The 23,574-nt window shown below is 66.8% G+C and overlaps 5 protein-coding genes across 7 annotated transcripts; 3 read left to right on the forward strand and 2 right to left on the reverse strand.

The window, feature by feature from the left end:
• Positions 1-506: 506 nt before the first annotated feature.
• On the forward strand, positions 507-8,730 carry SNTB2 (syntrophin beta 2). Its single transcript, XM_054201218.1, has 7 exons — positions 507-968; positions 4,984-5,194; positions 5,614-5,824; positions 6,339-6,481; positions 6,682-6,878; positions 7,035-7,216; positions 7,440-8,730. Exons 1-7 carry the CDS (start codon positions 542-544, stop codon positions 7,530-7,532), a joined length of 1,464 nt encoding a protein of 487 aa, XP_054057193.1. The 5' UTR covers positions 507-541; the 3' UTR covers positions 7,533-8,730.
• Positions 8,731-9,385: 655 nt separating this feature from the next.
• VPS4A (vacuolar protein sorting 4 homolog A) lies at positions 9,386-14,003 on the forward strand. The gene is made up of 11 exons (XM_054200114.1): positions 9,386-9,506; positions 9,994-10,105; positions 10,220-10,367; positions 10,475-10,536; positions 10,804-10,923; positions 11,104-11,260; positions 11,600-11,748; positions 11,916-11,997; positions 12,106-12,325; positions 12,450-12,590; positions 12,905-14,003. The coding sequence occupies exons 1-11, from the start codon at positions 9,486-9,488 to the stop codon at positions 13,004-13,006; spliced, it is 1,314 nt and encodes a 437-aa protein (XP_054056089.1). The 5' UTR covers positions 9,386-9,485; the 3' UTR covers positions 13,007-14,003.
• Positions 14,004-14,020: 17 nt separating this feature from the next.
• Positions 14,021-18,619, reverse strand: COG8 (component of oligomeric golgi complex 8). Of its 2 annotated transcripts, none has more exons than XM_054200113.1 (5): positions 18,267-18,619; positions 17,676-17,883; positions 16,781-17,599; positions 15,660-15,828; positions 14,021-14,318 (listed from the first exon to the last, which is right to left on the reverse strand). In XM_054200113.1, exons 1-5 carry the CDS (start codon positions 18,578-18,580, stop codon positions 14,161-14,163), a joined length of 1,668 nt encoding a protein of 555 aa, XP_054056088.1. In that variant the 5' UTR covers positions 18,581-18,619; the 3' UTR covers positions 14,021-14,160. The 2 variants fall into 2 exon arrangements, with proteins under 2 accessions (XP_054056088.1, XP_054056086.1); XM_054200111.1 differs by lacking the exon at positions 14,021-14,318 and adding an exon at positions 15,020-15,498.
• A 13-nt stretch (positions 18,620-18,632) lies between these two features.
• Positions 18,633-19,855, forward strand: NIP7 (nucleolar pre-rRNA processing protein NIP7). Its single transcript, XM_054200115.1, has 5 exons — positions 18,633-18,744; positions 18,869-18,955; positions 19,079-19,217; positions 19,298-19,438; positions 19,519-19,855. The coding sequence occupies exons 1-5, from the start codon at positions 18,689-18,691 to the stop codon at positions 19,636-19,638; spliced, it is 543 nt and encodes a 180-aa protein (XP_054056090.1). The 5' UTR covers positions 18,633-18,688; the 3' UTR covers positions 19,639-19,855.
• A 258-nt stretch (positions 19,856-20,113) lies between these two features.
• TMED6 (transmembrane p24 trafficking protein 6) lies at positions 20,114-23,530 on the reverse strand. 2 transcript variants are annotated; one of them, XM_054198934.1, is made up of 4 exons: positions 22,524-23,530; positions 21,249-21,375; positions 20,868-21,019; positions 20,114-20,678 (listed from the first exon to the last, which is right to left on the reverse strand). In XM_054198934.1, exons 1-4 carry the CDS (start codon positions 22,719-22,721, stop codon positions 20,454-20,456), a joined length of 702 nt encoding a protein of 233 aa, XP_054054909.1. In that variant the 5' UTR covers positions 22,722-23,530; the 3' UTR covers positions 20,114-20,453. The 2 variants fall into 2 exon arrangements, with proteins under 2 accessions (XP_054054909.1, XP_054054908.1); XM_054198933.1 differs by having other exon boundaries at positions 21,249-22,608.
• Between the last annotated feature and the right edge of the window lie 44 nt (positions 23,531-23,574).

Genomic DNA, 23,574 nt, shown 5'->3' on the forward strand with positions numbered 1-23,574 from the left:
TCTGCCTGGGGCAGGGGATTTATTCCTGAAGGCCAGTTATTCCTGAAGCCTGGCAGTGTCCAGCAGGGCGGGGACGGCACCGCTGTGCCAGTGGGGAGCGGGATTTGGGCGCTCCCCGTGCTTTCCTTTCCCCCCTTGCGCCCCCAAAGGACGCGTCCCCCATGCCAGAGGAAGGGGCTCGGGGAAAATTTGGGCTCTGGGAACGGTTGACGGCTCGCACCCCTGGAAATACGGGAGCGGAGACCGGGAAATGGAGAGAGGGGCGGGAAATAAAGCGCAGGGCGGGAAATTAAGCGCGGGGCGGGGCTTCGCCGCCCCTCCCTCCGGCGCGACCAATCGCTGCAGCGGCGGCCCAGCCGCCGCTGCAGCGATTGGTCGCGCCGGAGGGAGGGGTGGGGCGTCCTAGCCCCGCCTCTCTCTTAGCGCCGAGCCTACCGCGGCGCGCCATGCGGGCGGGGGGCGTGGTCTTAGTGGCCGCGCCCCCTCCACCGCTAGGCCACGCCCCCTTCTCCCGGTGCGCGGCGGCGGCGGCGGCGGCGGCATGGCCGTGTGGACCCGGGCATGCAAAACGGGGCTGCTGGAGCTGCTGCTGCGGGAACGTTGGGTGCGGGTGGCGGCGGAGCTGAGCGGCGAAGCGCTGAGCCTGACGGCGGAACCGGGAGGCGGCGAAGCGGCGGTGCTTAACGGCGTGGTTAACGGCAACGCGGAGGCGGCGCCCGGTTGCGTGCGGAGGGTGCGGGTGGTGAAGGCGGAGGCGGGAGGGCTCGGTATCAGCATCAAGGGAGGTCGGGAGAATCGCATGCCGGTGCTCATCTCACGTATCTTCCCGGGGCTGGCGGCGGAACGGAGCGGGGCGCTCCGTCTGGGCGACGCCATCCTCGCCGTTAACGGCGTCGATCTCCGGGATGCCACCCACGATCAAGCCGTCCAGGCGCTGAAGAGAGCCGGCAGGGAGGTCATCCTCGAAGGTACGGGCTAACCCCGCCCCGGTGCTTCCTCCCTCCTCTCCCGAGTGACCGCCACCCCGTTACCAGGTCCCACGACACCCCCCTGCCTCTGTCACCGGGGTCCCGGAATGACTCTTGGGCCCCTTTTCTGATTGCGGGACCCCATTCCCCGCACCCCACCCCGGGGTACGTGTGTGTCCCCCTCCAAAACGCCCACTCCCCGTGCTGGGTCCCGCTGTGCCCTGGGGACAGGGACAGGGGTGTCCCCTCCGCGGCCGGGGTGCTCCTGCTTGCGGCAGGATGGGGACCCATCCCAGCTGGGGTCAAGGACTGGCCACCTCTGCTGACTGTGCCCCCCGCGACAGACCTGGGGTCCCCCAGCTGCGGTGTCCCCCCCAGGGCAGGGTGTCCCCCCATGGCAGCTCTGTGGATGGAGCCCCTGGGGTGGGGGCTTGTGCCCCCCGAGTCCCCAGGGAGGGCTATGGCTCCCTGGGTGGTGGGTCTGGGGTCTGCCCGTGTCCCTGTGGGCTCTGTGCCCGTGGCACAGCCGGCTTGGGGCTGGCCTGGCGGAGCCGCCGGCTCCTGCCCGACCTGTTTCCCAGCAGCCCGACAAGCTCGGGCAGGACCCGCCTGGCCCAGCGGCGTGTGGCACAGGGCTCGTGCCGGGGGGTGCCATGTCCTAGGCAGCCTGGAGGACGTAAACCCCTCGTGCTGTGGGTCAGGATGGCCCATGTAGGTCCATGGTGCCACACACACCGTCCTGCTGTCCTGGCGAGGCTGTCTGTCCCCTGGTACGTGGGGCTGCTCCGTGGACGCGGCTGTGCCCGGCTGGGCTGGGCTGAAGCCGGTGGCAGGCGCTTCTGCTCACCCACCTGCTCCTGGTACGAGGGCGGGCAGGTGGGCTCCCTGGCGAGGCTGCAGCTGGCCCAGGGTGACTCTGTGCGGCTCGGCCACTGCTGGGGGGCTGTGGGGGCCGAGGTGGACCTGCAGCGTTGGGCTTGGCACTTAAACACCTGGCTGGTTGGGGTCTGCCGTCGGAGGCAGTAAGAGTCCCCATGGCTCCCCCCTGCCGGATTTGCCATCTCCCCCGCGCGTCCTTCCCCCCACTCCCATCTCACGCCACCCGTCCGTTTGATCCTGTCCCGCAGGAGCTCCGGCCCCGTGGCCTGTTTGTCCCTTGCTTCCGCCACGGGCACGGGCGTCGCGGCAGCCGCCCCTTCCCTTCCCGGCAGGGCCGTGAGTCTGATCATCCGATGGCTGCAGCTGCCCCACGGCCCGGGGGGACTGTCCGGCGGCTGGCTGGGAACTGCCAACCCCAGAGAGGAGCTGGGGAAGACCTCAGCCGTGCCGTCCCACCCCGTCCCTCCTCACCAGCCCCCGGAGGTGTGACTGCCCTGGCAGCTGGGCTCACGGGCAGGTGTCGGGGCCGATGGTGGAGCGTGGGATCACCAGCCCTGCACCAACACTTCGGTGGGACTGGCAGCCCCTGCCCTGGGCGCTGGGTTTGCACCCCAGGGTGCCCGTGGGTGCACGGCAGGCTCCAGCACACTGGGGGAAGGGAGCCCTTCCGCCTCTGTGGGGGAGCTGCAGGCAGAGCTGTCGGCCAGCAGCCGGGCTGGCCCAGCAGCCGGCAAAGGGGAAGGCCGGTTGCAAGAACCGACCCACACGCAAACGTGGGGAAACCTCTGCGGTGTTTCCCTTCCGCGTGCCGATGGCAGGAGGGGGCTCTGGCCCCGAGGACGGACTGATGCCGTCCAGGCGCTGTGCAGGGACTCGGCGAGGCCGGTGCTAACCCGGCATTGCCGTGCAGCCGGAGCAGCCGCCTTCCTGCGGCAGGTCGGGCGAGGGGCGCAGGCGGCAGCTGGGTTTCCTTTGTGGTGAGCGCGTAGGCAGGGCGGCAGCGGCTGCTGCTGGGGTAGCCGTGCACCGGCCACCGGCTTGCCAGAAGCAGAAGAGGTGGTTGCAGGTGCCACCACCCTGGTGCTAGTTTTGCACCCGCCAGCACGGGGTGCTCCGTGCTCCTGCATGTGCCATAGCTGTGTCCCCTGCAAAGCAGGGAGCTGGATCTGCCACCGTCCTCGCTGGCAGATGTGGTCCCACGCATCTGCTCGCTGCTGGGGTGCGATTCCCACGGTGGCCGAGCTGGCACAGCCTGGCAGCGTCTGCCTGCTGAGAGCCACCAGCGTGGCTGCCGCCCCACCGAGCCCATGCTCCTCCGGCAGCGCCCTGGCATGGCGCTCGGGCTCCCGCACCGCCGGCTGCAGGGCTCGGCCTCTCGCTTTCCCTGCTCCGAGGGCTCTCGGGGAGGCGGTGGCCATGCCCTGGCGGAGGTCAGCGCTGGCACTGTGGACTGGAGCCTTGCTGGGGGGGCTGGCTGGAGGGTGCCGAGCTCCCAGACGCTGCTGGAGGCAGCTGCCCACATCTGGCAAACATCTGCCGAGCAGCTCCACGGCGGGAGCTGCTGCCACTGCCCTGCGGCGCTGCCCTGTCCTGCCCGGCCAGGCAGCGGGATTAGGGGTGCGCGGGGACGGCGGTAATCCCGGGATCAGTGCGGCGGGAGGCTAATATTAACTCGTTTGCTGCCCGCGCAAGGACAAGGGCCTCGTGGCAGCACATCCCCACCCCGCCACGCTGCTCGGATCAGCAGATCCGGCGCGAGGGCGGGGGACAGGCCGGCTCCCCGTCCCCGCAGGCAGGCGTCAGCACCCGCGCCGGGGGGATTTGCTGTGGGTGAGCCCGGGGCCACGGCAGCCACCTGCCCGTGGGGTCCGGCAGCTCCACAACCGTTCGAGAGCGGGACCCGGACCCTGTCACCACCATCTTTCCCGCTCCGGCAAAGCGCCAGTGGGCTGCGTGGCCTGGCTGCGGTGGGGTGTTGGCTTTCCCCGAGCAGCGGGGAGCTTCACTCCAGGGCGGATTACAGCTTTATTTGCTTTATGTTGTTTGTTTTCAACTCCCCGCTGCTCCGGGGGTGTGGACGTCGCTGTTCCCAGCACGTTCCTCCTTTGGGGATGGGCTGCTGGGGCTCGGCGCAGGCAGACCACCCTCTCGCGCCATGTGTACTGGCTGGGGAGCCGTGTCCGAGGGGGGGGACGGTGGCGGGGGTCCAGCGCCGGCTGCAGGCGCCGCGTCCCAGGCTGCTGTTGGCACTCGCTCGCAGCTTTCCTGCCTGGCCGAGCACGTCGTTCCGCGCGGCCTCATCCCCGCTCTGGCAGGCGGTTCCGCTGACGTTCCCTGACATCTTGAAGGCGTTGGCTTTCCCCGAGCGTGGTGGCTGATGCAGCCGCTGGCTGTCGGTGAGCCCACGGCGGCACCGTGGCTCACCCCATCTGGAGCTGGGATGGGGTCCGGGGTGCGGGCGCCTGGCCGGGGCTCCGCTTTGGCTGGGCTGGGTGGTACTTGGGGAGGGACGGTCCAGGGGGAATAGGAGCCGGTGCCTCCTTCCTTCCTTCCCGGCCTGAAGAGGAGAGTGGAGCCGGGATGTCCTGGCTGCAAACCCTCCTCTTCCTCGTCCCGCGGAGGGAGGCTGCTGGCAGGCGCGAGCGGCAGCCTGGGGTCAGCTCGCCGTCAGCGCCTGCGGAGCTGGAAACTTGGCCGGTGTCTGTCCTCGCAGCGCGGCGGCCGGGGTGGATCAGGATGGGCTGCAGCCTGACCTCCTGCCCGGCACCATTGTGCTGCGCCGCCTTCCCTTTCCTACGCCCTCGTCAGCAACGGGGATGAGCCGCCAGCGCCTGTCTCTGTCTCGGGGCTGGGTGGGACCCTCTGGGCCGTGTCCCGGTCCCCAGGGCTGCCACACACGCTGGGGGCAAAGGCAGGGTCCCCCCTTTCCTGCTGCCTGTCCCCTGCCTGTGGCACGATGCTGGGGGGCAATTTCAGCTCCCTGGTGCTGCTGGGGGAGGTCCCGCAACCCCCCGTGCATGCCAGGGGGGACAAGACACCCCCACAGTCAGAGCATCCCTGGGGTGCAGGGCTGTGGCATAGGGGTACCAGACACCTGCCTGGCCTTAATGTGTCCCCCCCTGCTCCCCGTCCCCAGTGAAGTTCATGCGGGAGGTGACCCCCTACATCAAGAAGCCCTCGCTGGTGTCGGACCTGCCGTGGGAGGGGGCCGCCCCGCATTCGCCCAGCCTGAGCGGCAGCGAGGACTCGGGCTCCCCCCAGCACCAGGGCCCCCGCGACCGCAAGGTGATCCCCCTGAAGATGTGCTTCGCTGCCAGGAACCTCAGCATGCCCGACCTGGAGAACAGGTGAGGGCAGGGGGTACCCGCACATGCCCCCCCCCAAGCCCGGTGGTTGCTGGCATGGGGGGCCCCGCTCCCCACAGACCCCTCTGGCGCAGGGCTGGGGGCTGCCCCTCACTGCGGCCGGGTCCTCCCGCTTCCCCCGCTGAGCTGTGAAAGGAAAGTCCGGGGATTTTGGCTGGAGCCGAGGCTGTGCCGTGCTCCTGCCCCAGCCTCCCAGGGCGGCTGGCAGCGTCCCCTGCCTACGGAAAGGGGGGCCCTGCAAATCCCCCAGCTTTCCCTGCTGGCAGGGCTGGCACCGGGCTGTGCTGGAGGCTCCTTGGCATGGCCAGAGCCCCAAACCAGTGCGGCCAGTTTGCCGGGCTGGGCAGGGGCACGCTGCTCCCGTCCCGCCCAGCGCCGCGTGTCCCCTCATCCCCTCGCAGGCTGATCGAGCTGCACTCGCCGGACAGCAGGAACACCCTGATCCTGCGCTGCAAGGACACGGCGACGGCCCACTCCTGGTTCACGGCCCTGCACGCCAACATCGCCGCCCTCCTGCCCCAGGTGCTGGCCGAGCTCAACACCATGCTGGGCACCGGCGGCGCCGCGGCCGGCGGCAGGGAGGTGAAGCACATCGCCTGGCTGGCCGAGCAGGTATGTGCCACCGGGGCTGTGCTGGAGGTGCCGCTCTGGGGACCGGCGCCATCCCTGGGGACAGCAGCGCCGACGGGGCTGTGGTGGCAGCCAGAGAGCTCTGCCACCTGCTTGGGCACCAGGCTCTGCCACCCTACTGTCCCCTGGCCGGCTGGCTATGCTCTGGCGAAGGTGGCGTTTCCCATGCCCTCAGCCCCCTCTCCCGCTGGGATTTCCCAGTTGGAGACACTCGTCACCCCCTCGCTCTTCTGCGAATCCACTGCCCGATAGCCACAGCCTGCCTGGGCACTGCGGTGGGCTCGGCCCCAGAAAAGGAGGAGCTCCTGGGGGCTGCCCACGGCGAGGCTTTCCAGGATGGCTACTCTCGGCAGCACCTTGTATGGCTTTACATGGATGCTGCCGAGAGCCCGGCAATGTGGAAGCGCTGCCTTGGGGTCATCCCGGCCAGGGGTGCAGGGTGCCCGGGCGGTGGTGGGCGCCTGCCACCCTTGGTGCCCCTCACCGTCTCTTCCAGGCGCGACTGGACGGAGGGCGACAGCAGTGGCGGCCGGTCCTCATGGCGGTGACGGAGAAGGACCTGCTGCTGTACGATGGCATGCCCTGGACCAGAGACGCCTGGGCCTCCCCCTGCCACAGCTACCCGCTGGTGGCTACCAGGTGGGCTAGGGGGGCTGGACCCGTTCTCCTGCTCCCCCCGTCTGCACCCAGCTCCTCCACTCATGCTTTGGCTCCACCTTTTACTGGAGCTGGGGGGAGACTCCGAAATGCTGATGTGCATGGGGCGGCGCGGTGCTGGTGCGGCGCTGGCACTGCTGTTGTGCCGCTGACCCCCCCCCCCATCCATTTCCCACCCCCAGGCTGGTCCACTCGGGCTCGGGCCGCCGCTCGCCCGCCCTGGGCTCGGAGCTCACCTTCGCCACCCGGACGGGCTCTCGCCAGGGGGTGGAGATGCACGTCTTCCGCGTGGAGACCCACCGGGACCTCTCCTCCTGGACACGCGTCCTCGTCCAGGGCTGCCACGCCGCCGCCGAGCTGATCAAGGAGGTGTCTGTGGGTGAGTGCTGGGGGGGTACACCCCAGGGGGTCCCCCCTTCCCTCCCGGGGTGCCGTCAGGGGGAGGACCTGGGTGGCCCAGCAGGGCCCTCCGCTCCGGGGGGTCTGGCCGGCAGCAGGGCAGGCAGGGGGGGCTGAGCCCTGCCGGTGCCCGCAGGCTGCACGCTGGGCGGGCAGGAGGTGCAGCTCTCCATCCACTACGAGGGCGGCTTCACCATCTGCCGGGAGGAGCCGGGCGGCAGCGTCCTCTTCCGCTACCCCTACGAGAGGCTGAAGATGTCGGCGGATGACGGCATCAGGACCCTCTACCTGGACTTCGGGGGCCCCGAGGGGGAGCTGGTGAGGAGGGGGCAGCCGGGCTTACATCCTGATTTGGGGGGGGGGGTGTGTGTCTTCCTCCATGGGTGGCTCCTGCTTCTCCTCATCCCTGCAGCACAGCATCATGGCTGCCTGGACCACTGGTCGGGAGCCCCCGGCCCTGTCTGTAAGACCCCTGGTGCCCCCCCATGGGGTTCAGCGTGCCGGTCTGGGGGCTGATGCCGCTCTCCTTCTCTCCCCGCAGGCGCTGGACCTGCACTCCTGCCCTAAGCCCATCGTCTTCATCCTGCACACCTTCCTCTCGGCCAAAGTCACCCGCATGGGGCTGCTGGCGTAGGTGGCCCCGGCCCCCACCCGCCTGCCCTCATCACAAACCAGCCAGGAAAAGCGGAGGGACCCCCCCCCATCGCCCCTCCTGCCCCACCAGTGCCTTGCCAGGGCTGGGATTCTCCGGGGCTATGGCAGGACGGCTGCCCTGGGCGGGGGGTGAGCCTCTCCTGCTCCACACCAGCGGTCCTGGCCCCCGCGGTGCCGGGGGGGGCCGGGGCACAGACACCAGCTTTAATTCCCCTGGGCCTGAAGCCATCACTGATCTCACCGCCTGTGCCTTGGAGGGGGGCGAGCCTGGCCCCCCTGCACTGGGGGACCCCAGGAGTTCCCCCCACCCACGTCTGGGGGACCCAGCACCCTCCCTGCCTTGGGACTTCCCCCCACAAAGGGGGTCACATTGTCCCTGCACGGGATGGGGCTTGGGCCATGAGCCCCCCCCCATTGCTGCAGCACGGGGTCCCCTTGCCCCGCTCAGGGTGGGGGACACACACTTGTCTTACTCGGGGCACTCATGGGTACAAAAGGGGCTGCCCTGAGCCCTGGGGGGGGGGCTCATCCCTGTGGCACACCCTGGGGTGCAGGCAGGGGCTCAGCCCCCCCCGCCTTGTGCCCGCAGGGCTGGGGCAGGCGCAGCAGTGACCCCCCAACCTCCCAAAGCCAGAAAACGAATACTGTGTCGCTGCTGCCGAGGGGCCGGGGCTGCCCGGGGAGCCCCCCAGGGCTGCCACCCCCCGAGCTGTGCTGTCCCCACAGCCCCCCCAGATGCTGCAGCCTGTGCCCCCCTGCCCGGGAGCTGCTACGTGGGTCTGGCCCCACACTGCTGGGGGGGCTCGCAGGCCCCTGTGGGTTTGGGGCAGGACGTGTAGATTGATGCACTTTCGCTTTTTGTACTTTCTCTCCCCTCAGGGGGGGCAGCTCCTGCACGCCGGGGTGCTGGGGGGAGCCCCGGGCACGGTGGGAGTGGGACCCCCCCAGGGTTCCCCCCTCCTGGCCGAGGCCCCGTTACCCCTCAGCCAGACTCCTCTGCACATTTTTCTGCTTCCCGTGGGGCTGTGCTGGCCCGGGGGTGCCGGGGGGGTTCCCAGGGGATGCCGTGGGGTGCCAGCCCCCCCAGCCCGGGGTTGCGGCTTGCACACAAGCACTACAGGTCCCGACCACCACCCCCCACCCCTCCCCCCCGCTGCACCGGCTCTGGGTGCCGCTCACCCCCTTCTATTTTTGTATTCTTTGTAAATCGCTATTTATATCAGATTGCCTTTTCTGGGGTCTCCGAGTCTCACTCGGGGGGGGCTGGGGGTGTGTGTCTGTGGGGGGGCGACACAGTTAATTCCCAGTACAGCACATGGTGTGTGTTGGGGGGGAAGTGATGGGTTGCTCAGTAAATGCACTGGGCAGAGCCTGGCGTGGGGGGTGCTTGGGGGGGGGGGGCTGGGGGGGGCCTCTCCAAGTGGGAGCAGGGGGGGGTCGAGGGGAGGGGCGGGGGGGGGGGGGGCAGTTAATTCCCTACAGCACATGTGGGGGGCGGGGGGAGGTGATGGGCTGCCCAGTACGGGAGAGACTGGGATGTACTGGGCAGAGCCCGGCGTGGGGATGCTGGGGGGGTCGGGGGGTGTCTCTCCAAGTGGGAGCGGGGACGGGCGGGGGGCGGGGGGGGCAGTTCACCCCGGGGGTGGCCGTTGCGGGGAGGGGAGGGGGGGCTCCTCGGTGGTCACGGGCGGCTCGGGGTGTGGGGGGTGTGGGTGTGTGTACGTGGGTGCTCGGGCGGGGCGGGGCGGGGGCGCGTCCCGGCGAGGCCCCGCCCGCGGCGCAGGTTCCGGCGGGGGCCGGCAGGGGGCGCCGTGGCGCACAGCCGCAGTCGCGGGCGGTCCCACGGGCCCCGCCGCCGCCGCCGCTGCCGCTGCCGCCGCCGCCGCCGCCGCCGGGCCGGGCCGCCTCAGGAGCGGCCACACCGGGCGATGAGATGACAACGTCCACCCTGCAGGTACGGCGGGACCGCGAGGGGAGGGGAAAGCTGCCGGAGGCGGGCTTCGGCCCGCGTCTCCCCCGGCCCGGGCCCTGGCCGGGCCTCCTCCCGCCCCCGGGAGGCCTCACCCGGCCCCGGTGCCGGCGCGGTGCCGGCCGCGGGGAGGCCTCACCCTGTCCCGGTGCGGTGCCGGCCGCGGAACCGGCTCACCCTGCGCCGGTGCGGTGACGGTCGGGGAAAGGCCTCCCCCGGTGCCGACCGGGGAAAGGCCTCACCCTGCCCCGGTGACAGGCCCTGTTGGGGCGGACTCATCCCGCCCGGAGCCCGGCCGGGGCGGTGGGGAGGAGAGAGGGCCTCGTCCTGCCGGGCGTTGCGGAAGGGTCCCCGCCGGCCGCCCTGGTGCGATTGGGCCCGGCCCGGCCCCCTCGGGGGTGGGGAAAGGCCTCGTCGTGCCCTGGCCCCGGTGCCGCTCCCCGGCTCAGGCCGCTCTGCTCTCCCCGGGCAGAAAGCCATCGACCTGGTCACCAAAGCCACCGAGGAGGACAAGGCCAAGAACTACGAGGAGGCGCTGCGGCTGTACCAGCACGCCGTGGAGTACTTCCTGCACGCCATCAAATGTGAGACGGGGATGGTGTCCCCCCCGCGTACAGCCCGGGGGGCTCCGGAGGGGGACATGGGGTTGGTGGCTGTGGCGTGGGGCCGCGGGTGATGCTTGGGGGGTTTCTCTGCAGATGAGGCCCACAGCGACAAGGCGAAGGAGAGCATCCGAGCCAAGTGCATGCAGTACCTGGACCGGGCGGAGAAGCTGAAGGAGTACCTGCGCAGCAAGGACAAGCAGGGCAAGAAGCCGGTCAAAGAGTCCCAGAATGACAACAAGGGGTGCGTGGGGATGCGAGGGCCCTCCCTGCCTGACGGCGGAGCTGACAGGACCCGGCTGCCACACCGGGGCCAGTCCCACTCCTGATTCTTGTGTCCCCTCTCCCCAGGAGCGACAGTGACAGCGAGGGCGAGAACCCCGAAAAGAAGAAGCTGCAGGAGCAGCTGATGGGTGAGGGGCTGCGGCGGGCACGGTTGTGCTGTCTGTCTGTGGGGTCAGTGGAGGGGTGGCTGCAGGGAGGGGACAGGCTGCGGGACGCCCAGAGACATAGTGTTGGGGTCCAGTAGCCCCTAAACTGTGCTCTGTGCTGAGGGGCAGCGGGGTAGGTGGGGGTTTGGTGGAGCAGAGGTGCGGGGAGGGATGGGGGCTCTTGTTCTCCTGGCTCTCGGCAGACGTCGGGAGCACAGTGCCCATGTGAGCAGAGCCGCCCCCTCACAGGTGCCATCATGATGGAAAAGCCCAACGTGAGGTGGAATGACGTGGCCGGCCTGGAGGGAGCCAAGGAAGCCCTGAAGGAAGCCGTGATCCTGCCCATCAAGTTCCCGCACTTGTTTACCGGTGAGGGTCATGGCAGCGCTGCAGCTGCCACTCACCCACGGAGAAGGTGCCGTGGGGTGGCAACTGGGGTGAGCACTTGCAGGGAGGTGACCCCGACCAGCGGGGATGTGTGTCCCTGCGGGTGCATGTGATCTGGCCTGTGCAGGGATGGGGGAGTCGTGATGCTGGTCTCTGTTGCAGGGAAGCGCACGCCCTGGCGAGGGATCCTGCTCTTCGGGCCCCCTGGCACCGGCAAGTCCTACTTGGCCAAGGCTGTGGCCACCGAGGCCAACAACTCCACCTTCTTCTCCGTGTCGTCCTCAGACCTGATGTCGAAGTGGCTGGGAGAGAGCGAGAAGTAAGCTGGCAGCAGGGATGTGTCAGTGCTGCAGGCTGGCTCCTGGCCACCCTGCTGGCCAGGGTAGGGGAGCCACCAGCGTTGGTGAACCCCATTAATGCAGATAATGGGTTCCAGGGGAGAGCACAGGCCCTCCTGAGGCTCCACAGCCTGGGGGTGGCCCTTATCCCAGCAAGGCGCTCACCTTCTTGGTGCCAGCACAGGGTTGCCAGGGTGGGCAGGGGCAGGAGGAGCTGGCAGTGCGTGGGGCTCCTCACCCCGGGGCTGTCAGGGGTTCTGGGTGGCGTTGGTGCTGTGGAGAGTCCCTGACTGGGACCCGTCCCCTGCCTTTGTGCCCAGGCTGGTGAAGAACCTCTTTGAGCTGGCGAGGCAGCACAAGCCCTCCATCATCTTCATCGACGAGGTGGACTCGCTGTGCGGCTCCCGCAACGAGAACGAGAGCGAGGCGGCCCGGCGCATCAAGACGGAATTCCTGGTGCAGATGCAGGGTGTGTGGGGGCTTCCCTGGTGGGATAAGCTGGCATGGGGAGGGGGACCTGGGGAGAGGTGGGGAGCAGGACACCCGGGACACGTGTGGGAGAAGCTGCCGGACACCTGCGTCCCGCATTTCCCGGGGGATTGCTCTGAGCTGTCTGCCTGCCATTTCCCCGGGCAGGTGTGGGGAATAGCAGCGATGGGATCCTGGTGCTGGGTGCCACCAACATCCCCTGGGTACTGGACTCGGCCATCAGGAGAAGGTGAGCAGGACAAAACGCCCCCTCCCTGCTCCCGGACTCATGGGGACGTGCCCCAGCAGGGTCTGGCAGCACGGGGCTCACCCCCCCGCCTGCCTGCACTCCCTTCAGGTTCGAGAAGCGCATCTACATCCCGCTGCCCGAGGAGGCGGCCCGGGCCCAGATGTTCAAGCTGCACCTGGGCAACACCCCGCACTGCCTGACGGATGCCAACATCCAGGAGCTGGCCCGGAAGACAGACGGCTACTCAGGGGCCGACATCAGCATCATCGTGCGGGATGCCCTGATGCAGCCCGTCCGCAAGGTGCAGTCGGCCACACACTTCAAGAAGGTGAGCGGGGGCTGCTCCTGGCTGGGGGAGGTTCATCTCGGGGCAGCGGGCGGGGGGAGGCTATGGCTGGTGTCGGTGCTGCGGTCCCCATCCTGCCCATGAGCACTGCCTGGCTCTGCCGCAGGTCCGTGGTCCCTCCCGCACCACCCCCGGCACCTTCGTGGACGATCTCCTGACGCCGTGCTCGCCCGGCGACCCGGGTGCCATCGAGATGACCTGGATGGAGGTGTCCAGTGACAAGCTGATGGAGCCCACCGTCTGCATGGTGAGTGCGGCAGCCACGGCGCGGGGCCGGGCACCCGTCCTGCCGGGTGGAGGGAGGCTCTGGCACAGCAATGCTGTTGCCACTTCCCTGTGCCAACGCAGCTGCCTCTTTCTATGCCATGGGCTGGGCAGGGTGGTGACTCCTGGGGTGGATACGGCTCCTTGCACCCCAAGGGGGGAGTCCTCCTGCCAGCTCCCCTCGGGATGCTGAGCCCCAAGGGCAGGGCTGGGCGCTGGGGAGGGACCTGGGCCCCTCCAGCAACTCCCGCCCGCCCCGTGCTCGGTCTCAGCTGCCACCCGATCCTTGTGTTGTAGTCGGACATGCTGCGCTCGCTGGCCACCACCCGCCCCACAGTAAACGCTGATGATCTCCTGAAGGTGAAGAAATTCACGGAGGACTTTGGACAGGAAGGTTAAGGGGAGGGGGGGCCGGGCATGGGGCTGGGGCAGCTGTGCCGGCAGGGCCCTGCTGAGCCCCCCCACCACTCCAGCTGTGCCCTGCCGAGCCCCCCCACTGCGCTGGCCGTGCCAAACAGGTTCATTTTCCGCTCACTACTCACCCCATCGCACTGCAGCACCCAGCAGGGCGCGGGGAGCACGGCCCGGGGGGGCTGACACTACTGGGGGGGGCTCGAGCATGGCCTGGGTGGCCAGGTGCTCCCCCTGGCTGCGCCCAACTCTTCTTCCTGCTCTTTTTTATTTTTTAAATTAATGCTGCTTTGGGTTCTGTCTTGTTTATATGAAAATAAAAACAATCCAAAAGCTTCAGCCAGTGCCCAGCCCCTCCCTGAGGCTCTGACCACAGCAGGGGACCCAGCCCAGCCCCCACCCCCCTACCACCACCCCAGGGCCAAGGCCTCCAGCTCTGCCGCTGCTGCCACTTTCAGGCAGGAGTCCCCAGAGCTGCTGCCTGTCCCCAGGACAGGGATTTGTGCCTGTGGCAGGGAGGCGCAGGGCTGCTCGGGGCTTTGCCCTGCCACAGCATGCAGCGCTTGGAGCAGCCCCCAGCCTGGGGATGGGACCCGAGGGCTCCTGCCTGCTGGTGACTCCCCCAGCCCCACAGCCAGCACGCCGTGTCCCCAGGCCGGGCTCACCCCTGCTGCCTGCCCCCCAGCCCCCAGCCCCATCCTGATGCCCCCATTGTGCCCAGCTCCACGCCCTGGTTGCTGCCTGCCGCCATCTCCACTGTGGCACCTCTGACTCTGCCTGCCCTGCACTGCTCCCAAACAAGCCCCAGAGAGGGGAATTTCTCCCTCACACCCACCCCCCCCCACCCAGCGCAGCCAGGTCTCGTTCCTAGATCAATAAAATAATTTAAGGTGCAAGGGGCAGGGACAGCAGGAAGGGCCAGGAGCCACACCGAGTCTTCACAGTCTATATTGGCTGCAATAAAACTGTGTGGGAGCCCCCTGGGGACATGGCTCCGCGCTGCTTCTTTCGCCAGGGTAAGGATGGGCACCCAGCGCCGCGCTGGAGGAGCCCCGGGGCCTGGGCACCCACCGAGGGCTCCAACACAGCTCCGATCCAGAGAGATGAGGCGGCTGGGCACCTGCTTGCTGGGGCAGCGGGCGTCAGTCCAGGAGCTCCATCCAGCTGACGTTGGTGAAGGTGCGGGTGTCCATCCGGTCGATGTAGAGGATGCCGTCCAGGTGGTCCATCTCGTGCTGGATGATGCGGGCGGCCCATCCTGTCGCCTCCCAACTCACCGGCTCCCCGTGCTCGTCCACGCCTGCTGCCCAGGAGAGGGGTAGTCGAGGGGGGTAACGGACACCAGGGAAGGGATGGGTGGTAATGGAGGTAGAAAGGGGGGGACCCGTGTGACAGTGGGGGGCAGGAACGGGGTCCCACCCGGGGCAGAAGCCCCGGGGGAATGGTGGGGTTTGTACCGGAGACGTGGACGGCCCAGTGTCGCGGTACGTAGGCGGAGAAGCCCTTGAGGCTGGTGCAGCCCTCAGGGCCAGTGACGAGGCGGGCGTCGAGGACGCGGAGCGTGGGGTTGACGAGCAGGCGGAGCGGGAAGGGCTCGATGCGGTGGGCGCGGCGCAGCTCCGGCGGGTACCGGCTGCAGCGGGCGGGGGACAGCTCGGCGGCGAAGACCCGCAGCGGCACCCCCAGCTGCGGGGCGCTCAGCCCCAGGCACGGCCCGTTCCGCAGCCCGGCCGCCAGCGCCGCCGCCAGCCGCCGCAGCTCGGGGCCGCCCAGCCGCTCCGCGGTGACGGCGGCGGCGGCGGCCCGCAGCACCGGGGCTCCCACCTGGCAGGGGGCGGCGAAAGGCGGGGCGGGGGGCCCCAGCACCCGCCGCCGCAACGCCCGCCAGTACGAGCGCTCCCGCTCGCCCCAGCCCGCCGCGTCCCCGCACCGCCGGACCGAGGGTCCCGGCCGGGCCCGCCCCGCCGCCAGCAGCCGCCCCGCCGCCGCCATGGGGGCCGGCCTGCGCGCGCAGCTACGGTGGCCGCCTGGAGGCACCGCGGGGCGTGAGCGCGACCCCTGGCGGCCGGGAGGAGGCGCAGCGCCCGGTGCAGGCAGCAGGCGGGGGAGCCGGGGGGGTGCTGCCCGGTGCAGGCAGGAGGCTCTTTGGGCGGGGGAAGGCAGGCAGGGGGGCCGGGGGCCACTTCACACCCAAGGGACAGGGGTCTCGGGGTGACACAGCCCGGCCCAGCCGTAGTCCCGCTACCCCGTGGCTGCCGGGATGCCCGGCAGCAGAGCCCCCCCGAGGGGGCTTTCCTGCTGTCCCGCTGTCTCGCTCTCTCCGGGAATGGCCTCCTCTTCTGTCTCCAGGCGTGGGGTGCTCTCCGGGGCCGGCTCCTCCTCGCCTGGTGCCGGCAGGAGGAAAGCCAGAGGCTCCCTGAGGGCATCGACATCGATGCGGCCCAGGCAGCCAAAGCGCTGCAGCTGGGTCGGGGGGACACCTGCCAGACAGGGAGAGGTGGCTCAGGTGGGGACCCCACGGACAACAGGAAACCACCACAGAGGTGGCAACAGCAAGACAGGACCCAGTATGTCTCATGGTGGCGGAGCCACAGCTGCCTGTGGCTCTCCCCGCCCCGAGATGCAAGTTTTGGGGTCTCACCCAGCGCCTGCGCGATCTGGGCCGGGGGAAAGAGGACCTGGAGGCAGCGGTTGAGGTAAGGCAGCAGATCTTCCAGAAAGGCCGTGCAGAACTGGGTGAAGAGCTCCTGCTCCTGCCCGCTGAAAGCCGCCTCCTCCGCACGGTGAAAGGCCAGGACGGTTTTGGTCACCTGGAGGGAAAGGCAGAGTTGTTAATTCCCCGGAGAGTCATCTATCCCTGCAGACAAGCCCCCAACTCCAGCGACAAGGGGAATCGGTGGCCTGAGGCCAGTTGTATGTGCTTCAGCTAGGTTCAGTACTGGGTCCTGCACTTGGGTCACAACAACCCCACGCAGCGCTACAGGCCTGGGGAAGCGCAGCTGGAGAGCTGCCTGGGGGAAAAGGATTGGCCGAATGAATATGAGCCTCAGCGTGCCCAGGTGGCCAAGGAGGCCAACAGCATCCTGGCCTGTGTCAGGAATAGTGTGGCCAGCAGGACTGGGGCAGTGACCGTCACCCCTGTGCAAGGCCCTGGCGAGGCCCCACCTCAAATACTGTGTCCGGTTTTGGGCCCCTCGCTACAGGAAAGACATTGAGATTCTGGAGCGAGTCCAGAGGAGGGCAACGGAGCTGGTGAGGGGTCTGGAGAACGAGTCTGAGGAGGAGCAGCTGAGGGAGCTGGGGGTGTTCGGCCTGGAGAAAGGGACGCTGAAGGGAGACCCTATCGCTCTCTACGGCTCCCTGAAAGGAGCGGGTAGCCAGGTGGGTGTCAGTCTCTTCTCCCAAGGAACAGGCAATAGGACAAGAGAAAACGGCATCAAGTTGTTCCAGGGAAGGTTTGGATTGGCTATTAGGAAAAATTTCTACACCAAAAGGGTTATCCAACATTGGAACAGGCTGTGCAGGGAAACGGTTGCATCCATTTCCATACTTCCAGTCCCTGGAGGTATTTAAAAGACATGTAGATGTGGTGTTTAGGGACATGGTTTAGTTGTTGACTTTTGCAGTGTTAACTCAATGATCTTAAGGATCTTTTCGAACCTCAATGATTCTACAACTTCATCCTATGACTACTCAGAGCAGGGTGAGCCTGTCCCCGTGTTCTCCCAGGACAAGGCACAGCTCCATCCCCTGGCGCCTCACCTCGCCAAGTGCATCCTCCAGGCAGGCGGTGATGTCCTGGGCCAGGGCGACGGGGCAGCAGAGCCGCAGGTCGTTGAAGGCGACGAGGAGGCCATTGAGGAAGCAGGCGAGGGGGGGGAAGTCCAGCAGCACCATGGGTGGCTGCAGCGTCCCCGGCTGAGCGGTGGGCACCGGCACCCCTGCGCTGCCACCCAGGACAGCTGGGGCGGAGATAAGTGTGTAGGAATTCATCTCCTCACGAAACTTCTCCACTGCCTCCTCCACCGCCTTCCTGAAAGCGTCGGCGGCCACGCGCTGGAAGAGGGGAGCCAGCTGCCCACGGAAATCGGCCCCCACCCTGCTGAAGGAGAGGCCGAAGTACATGCACTGTCCCAACAGTGAGTCCAGGCGGCTGCCCACCCCACGCTGGAGATCACGCTCCAGCGTCCGCAGAAACTCGGAGACCTTCTGCAGCACCCAGCCATGGAAGATGGCCCCCTCGTTGAGGGCCTGCCCCTCAGGGGGCAGGAGCGGCTCCTCGTCGGAGAAGATGGCACGATACTGGGTGACGATGTCGAAGAGGTGGACGCGGCAGGCCTCAATAGTCTTGGTGATGTGGAAGTAGGGATCATCATCGGGAATGGAGGCCTGGATGGAGCGCAGCCAGGCGTCCCGCGCCTGCAAGAACTTGATGCGCAGCTCAGCCTCCGTGAAGACATCCATGCGCCGCAGGTAGCCGATGACCCGCAGGCAGGCTGGCAGCTGGATGTTGGTGCGGAGCTGCTGGATGAGCTGGTTCAGCATCAGCTGGGTGGACTGGCGCACCTCATCCACGATGCCCTAGGGTGGGAGAGAGGCCTGAGCTGCAGAGGCTGGGCATGGAATGGTGGCAGAGCAGTGGCAGAGCGGGGCCTACCTGGATCACAGGGATGCTGCTGTGCTTCCTCTCTAGCCGGCGCACATAGGCAGCGAGCTCCAGTGCCTCCTCATAGTAGCCGTTGCGGACACAGGTGTCCATGAGCTGTGGAATCTCGAGGATCTCCAGGATCTCCGTGTGCCGGTTCAGCGTCAGGCTGTTCATGCGCCGGCTGCAGGCGATCTCCTCGGCATCGCGCATGAAGTTCCTGTGGGATTGAGATGGGATCAGCACATGGCTTCCCCCGTGCAGCGAGTGTACCCCAGGACCCTCCCACCCCTGCTGGCTTCTCCCCAACGTTATTCAGAGTCCCCTCCAAGTGCTGCCTCTACCCCCAGTCCCAGCAGGCCCTGATCCTTACTGGGCCCAGCACCAGGATCCCTCTCACTCCCCTCAGCCCAGCCCTCACCGGCCTCCCCTGTGCCCAGGGCTGCTCCTGTGCCCTCAGACCCTGTCCCAGCCTCACCCCATCCCCGCTCCTTTCTGCCCCCCCGCCAGTCCCCCCACTTCCACCCGTGCCTCTCCTGCCCCGGCCCCAGCTCCCACCCGAGCCCTTAGCAGGTGTCGCCACCCCGGTCCCCGTCCCCGCACCGGCAGGCGTCCTGGAGGGCGGGCAGGCGGTCCAGCAAGCTGCCGAGGCGGCTCTCGATGCCGCCGAAGCCGCGGCCGGCGCGGCCGGTGCACTCGGCGGAGCGGATAAAGGCCCGGTAGTGCTCGAAGGCCAGGCGGCGCGTCTCCGCCCCCACCCGCGCCCGCTCCGCCGCCAGCCGCGCCGGCTCCCGCCCCAGCTCCGCCAGCCCCAGCGCCGCCAGCTCGGCCACATAGGCGGAGAGCTCGGGGCCGCCGGGCCCGGCCGCCGCCGGGCCGCGCAGCCAAGCCAACAGCCGGACCTCCTCCGCCGCCATGGCCGCCGCCCGCTCTCGATGGGCCGCCGCGTCACTTCCGCTTCGCAGCTGCTTCCCGTTCCGCCGGTTCCGGTTCCGGCGCGGGCCCCGCGTGTGCGGTGCGGGGCGATGCGGCCGCTCACCGAGGCGGAGACGCGGGCGTTGTTCGAGAAGCTGGGACGATAGTGAGGGGCCGGGGACCGCGGGGGAACCGGGCACGGTGGGGGGGGGAAGAGACGGGGACCGGGAGGGCCGGCGGCGGGAGAGGGGAGCGGGGCCGGGCCGGGCTCACCGGGTCTGTCCCCGCAGCATCGGCGAGAACATCCAGCTGCTGGTGGACCGGCCCGATGGCACCTACTGCTTCCGCCTGCACCGCGACCGCGTCTACTACCTGAGGTGAGCGGGGCCGGGGCCGGGGGACGCGGCGGGGGGGTGTGCGGGGTTGTGTCTGCGAGGGGCTCCGGTGCCAGCTGCCGGCCCGGGAGCCGCTCCAGCTCTGCTCCCTCCCGCTCCCCGCAGCGAGAAGCTGCTGAAGGTGGCTACGAGCATCCCCCGGGACAACCTGGTGTCGCTGGGCACCTGCTTCGGGAAGTTCACCAAGTCGCAGAAGTTCCGGCTCAGCGTCATGGCCCTGGACTTCCTCGCCCCCTACGCCAAGGTGGGACGCGGCCCCCCCAGCCAGCCCCCTGCCCCACAGCGGGCCCTCCAGCCCCTCACCGCTCTGGGCCTCTCTTGCAGTACAAGGTGTGGGTGAAGCCGGGCTCCGAGCAGTCCTTCCTCTACGGCAACCACGTCCTGAAGTCAGGCCTGGGCCGCATCACAGAGAACACAGCCCAGTACCAGGGTGTGGTGGTGTACTCCATGGCCGACGTCCCGCTGGTGAGTGGTTGGCACAACCCCTGCGCTTTCCAGGGCTGGGGTGTGGGGAAAACTCTCTCACCTTTGCTTCATCCCCCCAGGGCTTTGGGGTGGCCGCCAAGTCCACGCAGGAGTGCCGGAAAGTAGACCCGATGGCCATTGTGGTGTTCCACCAGGCTGATGTCGGGGAGTACGTGCGGAATGAGGACACACTGACCTAAGGGACCTTGAGCATTTCTGGCCAGAATGGACCTTGTCCTGCACTATGAGTGCAGCAGTGGTGCAGGAAGCCATGGAGGAGCCCAAGCAGGATGGAGGGGCTGGGAGCTGCCAGCACGCAGCCCCACATGCTCTGGGGGCTGCTGCCAATGCGAGGAGGAGTTCCTCCTGTGCCAGTCCTGCCCTTGCCGTCACATAAAGTTTTTCCCTTCTCCCAGAGTGCTTGTTGTCTAGTGCGGAGTCTCAGGGCAGGGGGGCCTGTGGGTCTCTGGCTGCTTGGGTCAGTGCCTCAGACAGTGCAACACACGGGGGTACGACTCCAGAGGGGGGGAAGCACCGAGGCCAAGGGGAGGCTCCATAGCCCCTGGGTGAGCCATCGGAGGCTGGCAGCTGAGCTTCAGGGAGGGAGGGATGGGGCAGGCAGCTGCCTGCATGGCAGGACTCGCTTCGCCCAGGCTTGCAGAGGATGGACGGACAGCAGGCTGCGATCACGCTATTGAGCGTGTGCCAAGGGTTCCTTTATTGGGTGTCAGGTAGAAAAGACACATTAGGACACTAAAGACAGGCAGAGCTGTAACAAACTGATCCAGCACACAAAGCTCAGGTGACTGCGTCGCACTTTTTTCTGTCAGGGTGATTTCAGCCAAGGCAGGGCTAGAGCCAGAGGCAGGAATGGGGTGAACTCTCCTTCCTCATCCTTGAGCTAGGATTCAGCCTTCCCTCCTGCTCTGCCAAGGGGCAGAGTGGCAGCTCAGTTACCAAGCGCTGCAGGCAGCTGCAGGGTGGGCTCCGGTCCTGCCCGCGGTTCCGGGTGCTGCTAGCACTTCTGCCTGGTGGAGGTTTGCACATTGAAGAGACGCTTCAAGAAGTAGAGCTGCAGGACCCCGGAGAGGACAATGACGCAGCTCTGAGCCATCGACCACCAGTTGACATAGTTGTAGTTGGACTCCAGGAGGTAGGAGTCAGACCCTTTCCGCATCCGTGCGAAGTTGTAGAACCGCCACATGTGGAAGATGTGGAGCTGCAGCTTCCGGATGCTGACCTGCAGGAGAGGCAGGTTCTCAGCAGTAGGGCCACAGCAGAGCTTGGCGCTGGCAGAGCTGCTCCTGCTGGGCCAAGCATTAAATTAAGCTGCAGCTCAGCCAACAGCAAATGCCCTTCTCAGTTCCCTTGAGAGGACATGCCCGTCCCAGCTGTGTTGGAGCACCCCCGTGGTTGCCTTGACACTCACCTCGATTGCCTCCAGGGTGTTGTTCAGCTCTTTCCTCTCTTCTGGCTGCTTGTTTTCCACATCGAAGCCTTCATAATAGACACCAAAGTTGAGATACACATGCATGAAGCCAAAGTGGTTTTGCTGGTTGTCCAGGCACAGCTGGTAGAAACCTGCAGAGAGGAAAGGAAATTATTGTTCCCCGAGTAGAAGAGCTGCTGCCAGGCAGACCCATCCCAGTGCTCGACTTTCATCCTCCCTGTTAGGGAGGGAGGCGTGATCAGACTGATCAATGCTCTGGGAGGCGCTGGCCATCTGAGCAGGTTTGGAGCTGCTGGCTGGGACCTGGCGGCCCCCAGCCTCCTGGCAGGTGGGCTGGGCAGGGACAAGGGCAACAGAAACCTGTCTCCTTGGTGAGGAAGTTGATCTGCCCTCGCGGGTCCTGAGAAATACCAAGCTGGAAGCCGTTGGGGTCGCTCGCTGTGGCCAGGATGTTCCTGCTGTTGCCAATCCCCGTCGCCCGCTGGACCTGGAGGCAGGAAACACCCAAGGGGAATTCATGGGCCTGACTCTGTACCCAGTAAACAGATGGGAGCCCACAGGAGCCCTCGAGCGCAGGGAAGGGACCTGCCTCTACTGCGGCTTGGTTTGGGATCCCGTGAGGAGCTGGCCCCTTCGTTACTATGAGCTGAGGCCAGGAACAGCCTCCAGCAAGCTGCCAGCTATGCGTAAAATTAAAAAAACAAAACAAAACAAAACCAAAACACACAAAACAACCACAACCCGCAGCCTTGGGTAATGAACCCTGCAGTTCCGAATGCCCATTCATGGTGCTGGAGGAGCTCACAGACCCCATGTCTCCCACCCCACAGGCCCATTCTGGCTTCTTGCCACCTGGATCAGGTGCTGCCGGAGCATTCGGAGATGGAGCTGTGCCAAGCCCCAGGGCCATGCCGTGTTCTATAGGGCTGTTCTGCTGAGTGCAGAGCTGGGGGGAAGCTGCCGGTGCCAGGCATGGCCATACCCCAGCTCTCCTTCAACCAGCCTAGTGTAAACAGGAGATAAAAGGGCTGCAGTTTCCCCTGTGGGAAGGGGACAGAGCGTGGGGACAAGCAGATAGGGCTGTGCCCGAGACCTTTATTGTGCCTTCCATCTGCAGCTCAGGGGAGAGACGGGGGCTATGCAACAGCCTGCAGGCAGCCTAGCGAAGGGCAAAGCTCTCTGCAGCACAGGGACACCCCTAGCTCTCTGTGAGAGACCTCTGGATGTTCAGGCACAATGTCTGGAGCTCTCAGCACTGCTTTAAATTTTTAAAACAGGTATTTATAAAAATAAATGGGATTGACGATGCCTAAGAAAGCATGGTCCCTGCAATGAAGCATCTAAGTGACTGCAACCATTCCCTGTCTTGACCAAGGGCATTTCCCTCGCAAGGCAAACCATCTCCACGCCGGGGGCAGCGGGTCTGAAGTTCAGCCAGCACGTGGCCTTCATCCCACAGGGTCTCCTTCCACACATAAGCCTGGTTGCAGGACTAAGGCAACAGAGGATTGCCCGCCACAGGACCTGCTGCACCCTCAGAGGAGGCAGCAGGCACCATCAGCACCGCCATTCCCCAACCCCATCGGCAGCTGCACCGTGCCAACAGCTTCCCGGGACGCGACCAGCAGCACCCACCTCGTAGCTGAAGAAGAAGTTGCCGCTCTGGTGTGCAAACTGCCAGAAGCACTCCACAGCACCGGCAGGGATGACGATGGCAAAGTCGTAGCGATCCGCTCCACGGAAGAGGGGCTCCTGGCCAGACCCACTCAGGGGCTCTGTCTTGGGGCAGCCGGCGGGGCCCAGCAGCAGTGCCAGGAGCACCACCAGCAGCATCTTGCCTCCCAGCCTCCAGCGCTCCCTCCCGCCGAGGCAGGGCAGGAGCGGGAACCCGAGGTGGCAGGGGTAATCATTAACTGCTTCGCAGCAGCACTTGGCAGCACCAGGGCCGGTGTCAGGAGGAGTGCAGCACAGGCTCTGCTCTTCAAGGTGATCTCGGTGCAGAGCAGGAGCTGGTCTGGCTCGTCCATGTTAGAGCCCACCCAGCTGAGCCCTTCTGCAGAGGCTGGGGCTGCTGCGAAGAAGCACCACAGTCACCGGCAGCACCTCCCGCCTGCACGGCGCCAGTCCTGCTCCCCTCACTGGCCAACACTCTGCCAGTCTGTGTCTTCTGAACAAGCAAATTAAGCAGTTCAGTGTTTAACTCCAAGAAACTTCCAGTTTCTTAGAGTAAAGCCTTAGTCTGCAACACCCTCCCCTGCTCCCAGCCCAGGGAAACAGTTTTACAAGCAGAAGGGGAGGGAAAGGCACGGCCACAGCCAGGTGATGAGGGAAGCTCATTCCAGCAACTGCTGCTGAAGGACAAAGGGAAAGCAGGTGTTTCCAAACAGACTTCTCCCCAGCCACAGCTCTGTGGGAACGCAGCCAAGAGAGGCTGCTTTTAGAAAATGTCCCCATCCCTCCCATGCCCTTTGACTTCTACAGCGATTAGTCCAGAAGCTTCTGCTTCATGCCTACGCCAATGCAGCAGCACCTCATACCTTCAGGGCATCGCTATTCAACCCAAACATCTCCCCACACAACACCCCCAGCCTTAGCCGGCTCAGGAGGCAGACGGGGAACCTTATATTCCTGGGGTGGTGCATGCCCCGGTGCAGCAGCAAGCAGGCAGTGCCCCAAACTGCCGCAT

The sequence above is a fragment of the Rissa tridactyla genome, chromosome 4 (assembly GCF_028500815.1).
Source record: "Rissa tridactyla isolate bRisTri1 chromosome 4, bRisTri1.patW.cur.20221130, whole genome shotgun sequence".
Taxonomy (NCBI): Eukaryota; Metazoa; Chordata; class Aves; order Charadriiformes; family Laridae; genus Rissa; species Rissa tridactyla.

Excerpts from the sequence above, each read along its gene's own strand:
- SNTB2 (XM_054201218.1), top strand. The coding sequence starts at position 542 with ATGGCCGTGTGGACCCGGGCATGCAAAACGGGGCTGCTGGAGCTGCTG. Across the intron at positions 5,195-5,613 it reads ATGCCCGACCTGGAGAACAG|GCTGATCGAGCTGCACTCGC; the intron begins GTGAGGGCAGGG and ends ATCCCCTCGCAG. Across the intron at positions 7,217-7,439 it reads GGGGCCCCGAGGGGGAGCTG|GCGCTGGACCTGCACTCCTG; the intron begins GTGAGGAGGGGG and ends CTCTCCCCGCAG.
- VPS4A (XM_054200114.1), top strand. The coding sequence starts at position 9,486 with ATGACAACGTCCACCCTGCAG. Across the intron at positions 10,106-10,219 it reads CTTCCTGCACGCCATCAAAT|ATGAGGCCCACAGCGACAAG; the intron begins GTGAGACGGGGA and ends GTTTCTCTGCAG. Across the intron at positions 11,749-11,915 it reads ATTCCTGGTGCAGATGCAGG|GTGTGGGGAATAGCAGCGAT; the intron begins GTGTGTGGGGGC and ends TTCCCCGGGCAG.
- COG8 (XM_054200111.1), bottom strand. The coding sequence starts at position 18,580 with ATGGCGGCGGAGGAGGTCCGGCTGTTGGCTTGGCTGCGCGGCCCGGCG. Across the intron at positions 17,884-18,266 it reads GCCCTCCAGGACGCCTGCCG|GAACTTCATGCGCGATGCCG; the intron begins GTGCGGGGACGG and ends TCAATCCCACAG. Across the intron at positions 17,600-17,675 it reads GCAGCATCCCTGTGATCCAG|GGCATCGTGGATGAGGTGCG; the intron begins GTAGGCCCCGCT and ends CTCCCACCCTAG.
- NIP7 (XM_054200115.1), top strand. The coding sequence starts at position 18,689 with ATGCGGCCGCTCACCGAGGCGGAGACGCGGGCGTTGTTCGAGAAGCTG. Across the intron at positions 18,745-18,868 it reads TTCGAGAAGCTGGGACGATA|CATCGGCGAGAACATCCAGC; the intron begins GTGAGGGGCCGG and ends CTGTCCCCGCAG. Across the intron at positions 18,956-19,078 it reads GACCGCGTCTACTACCTGAG|CGAGAAGCTGCTGAAGGTGG; the intron begins GTGAGCGGGGCC and ends CGCTCCCCGCAG.
- TMED6 (XM_054198933.1), bottom strand. The coding sequence starts at position 21,798 with ATGGCCCTGGGGCTTGGCACAGCTCCATCTCCGAATGCTCCGGCAGCA. Across the intron at positions 21,020-21,248 it reads CTTCCTCACCAAGGAGACAG|GTTTCTACCAGCTGTGCCTG; the intron begins GTTTCTGTTGCC and ends TCCTCTCTGCAG. Across the intron at positions 20,679-20,867 it reads ACACCCTGGAGGCAATCGAG|GTCAGCATCCGGAAGCTGCA; the intron begins GTGAGTGTCAAG and ends CCTCTCCTGCAG.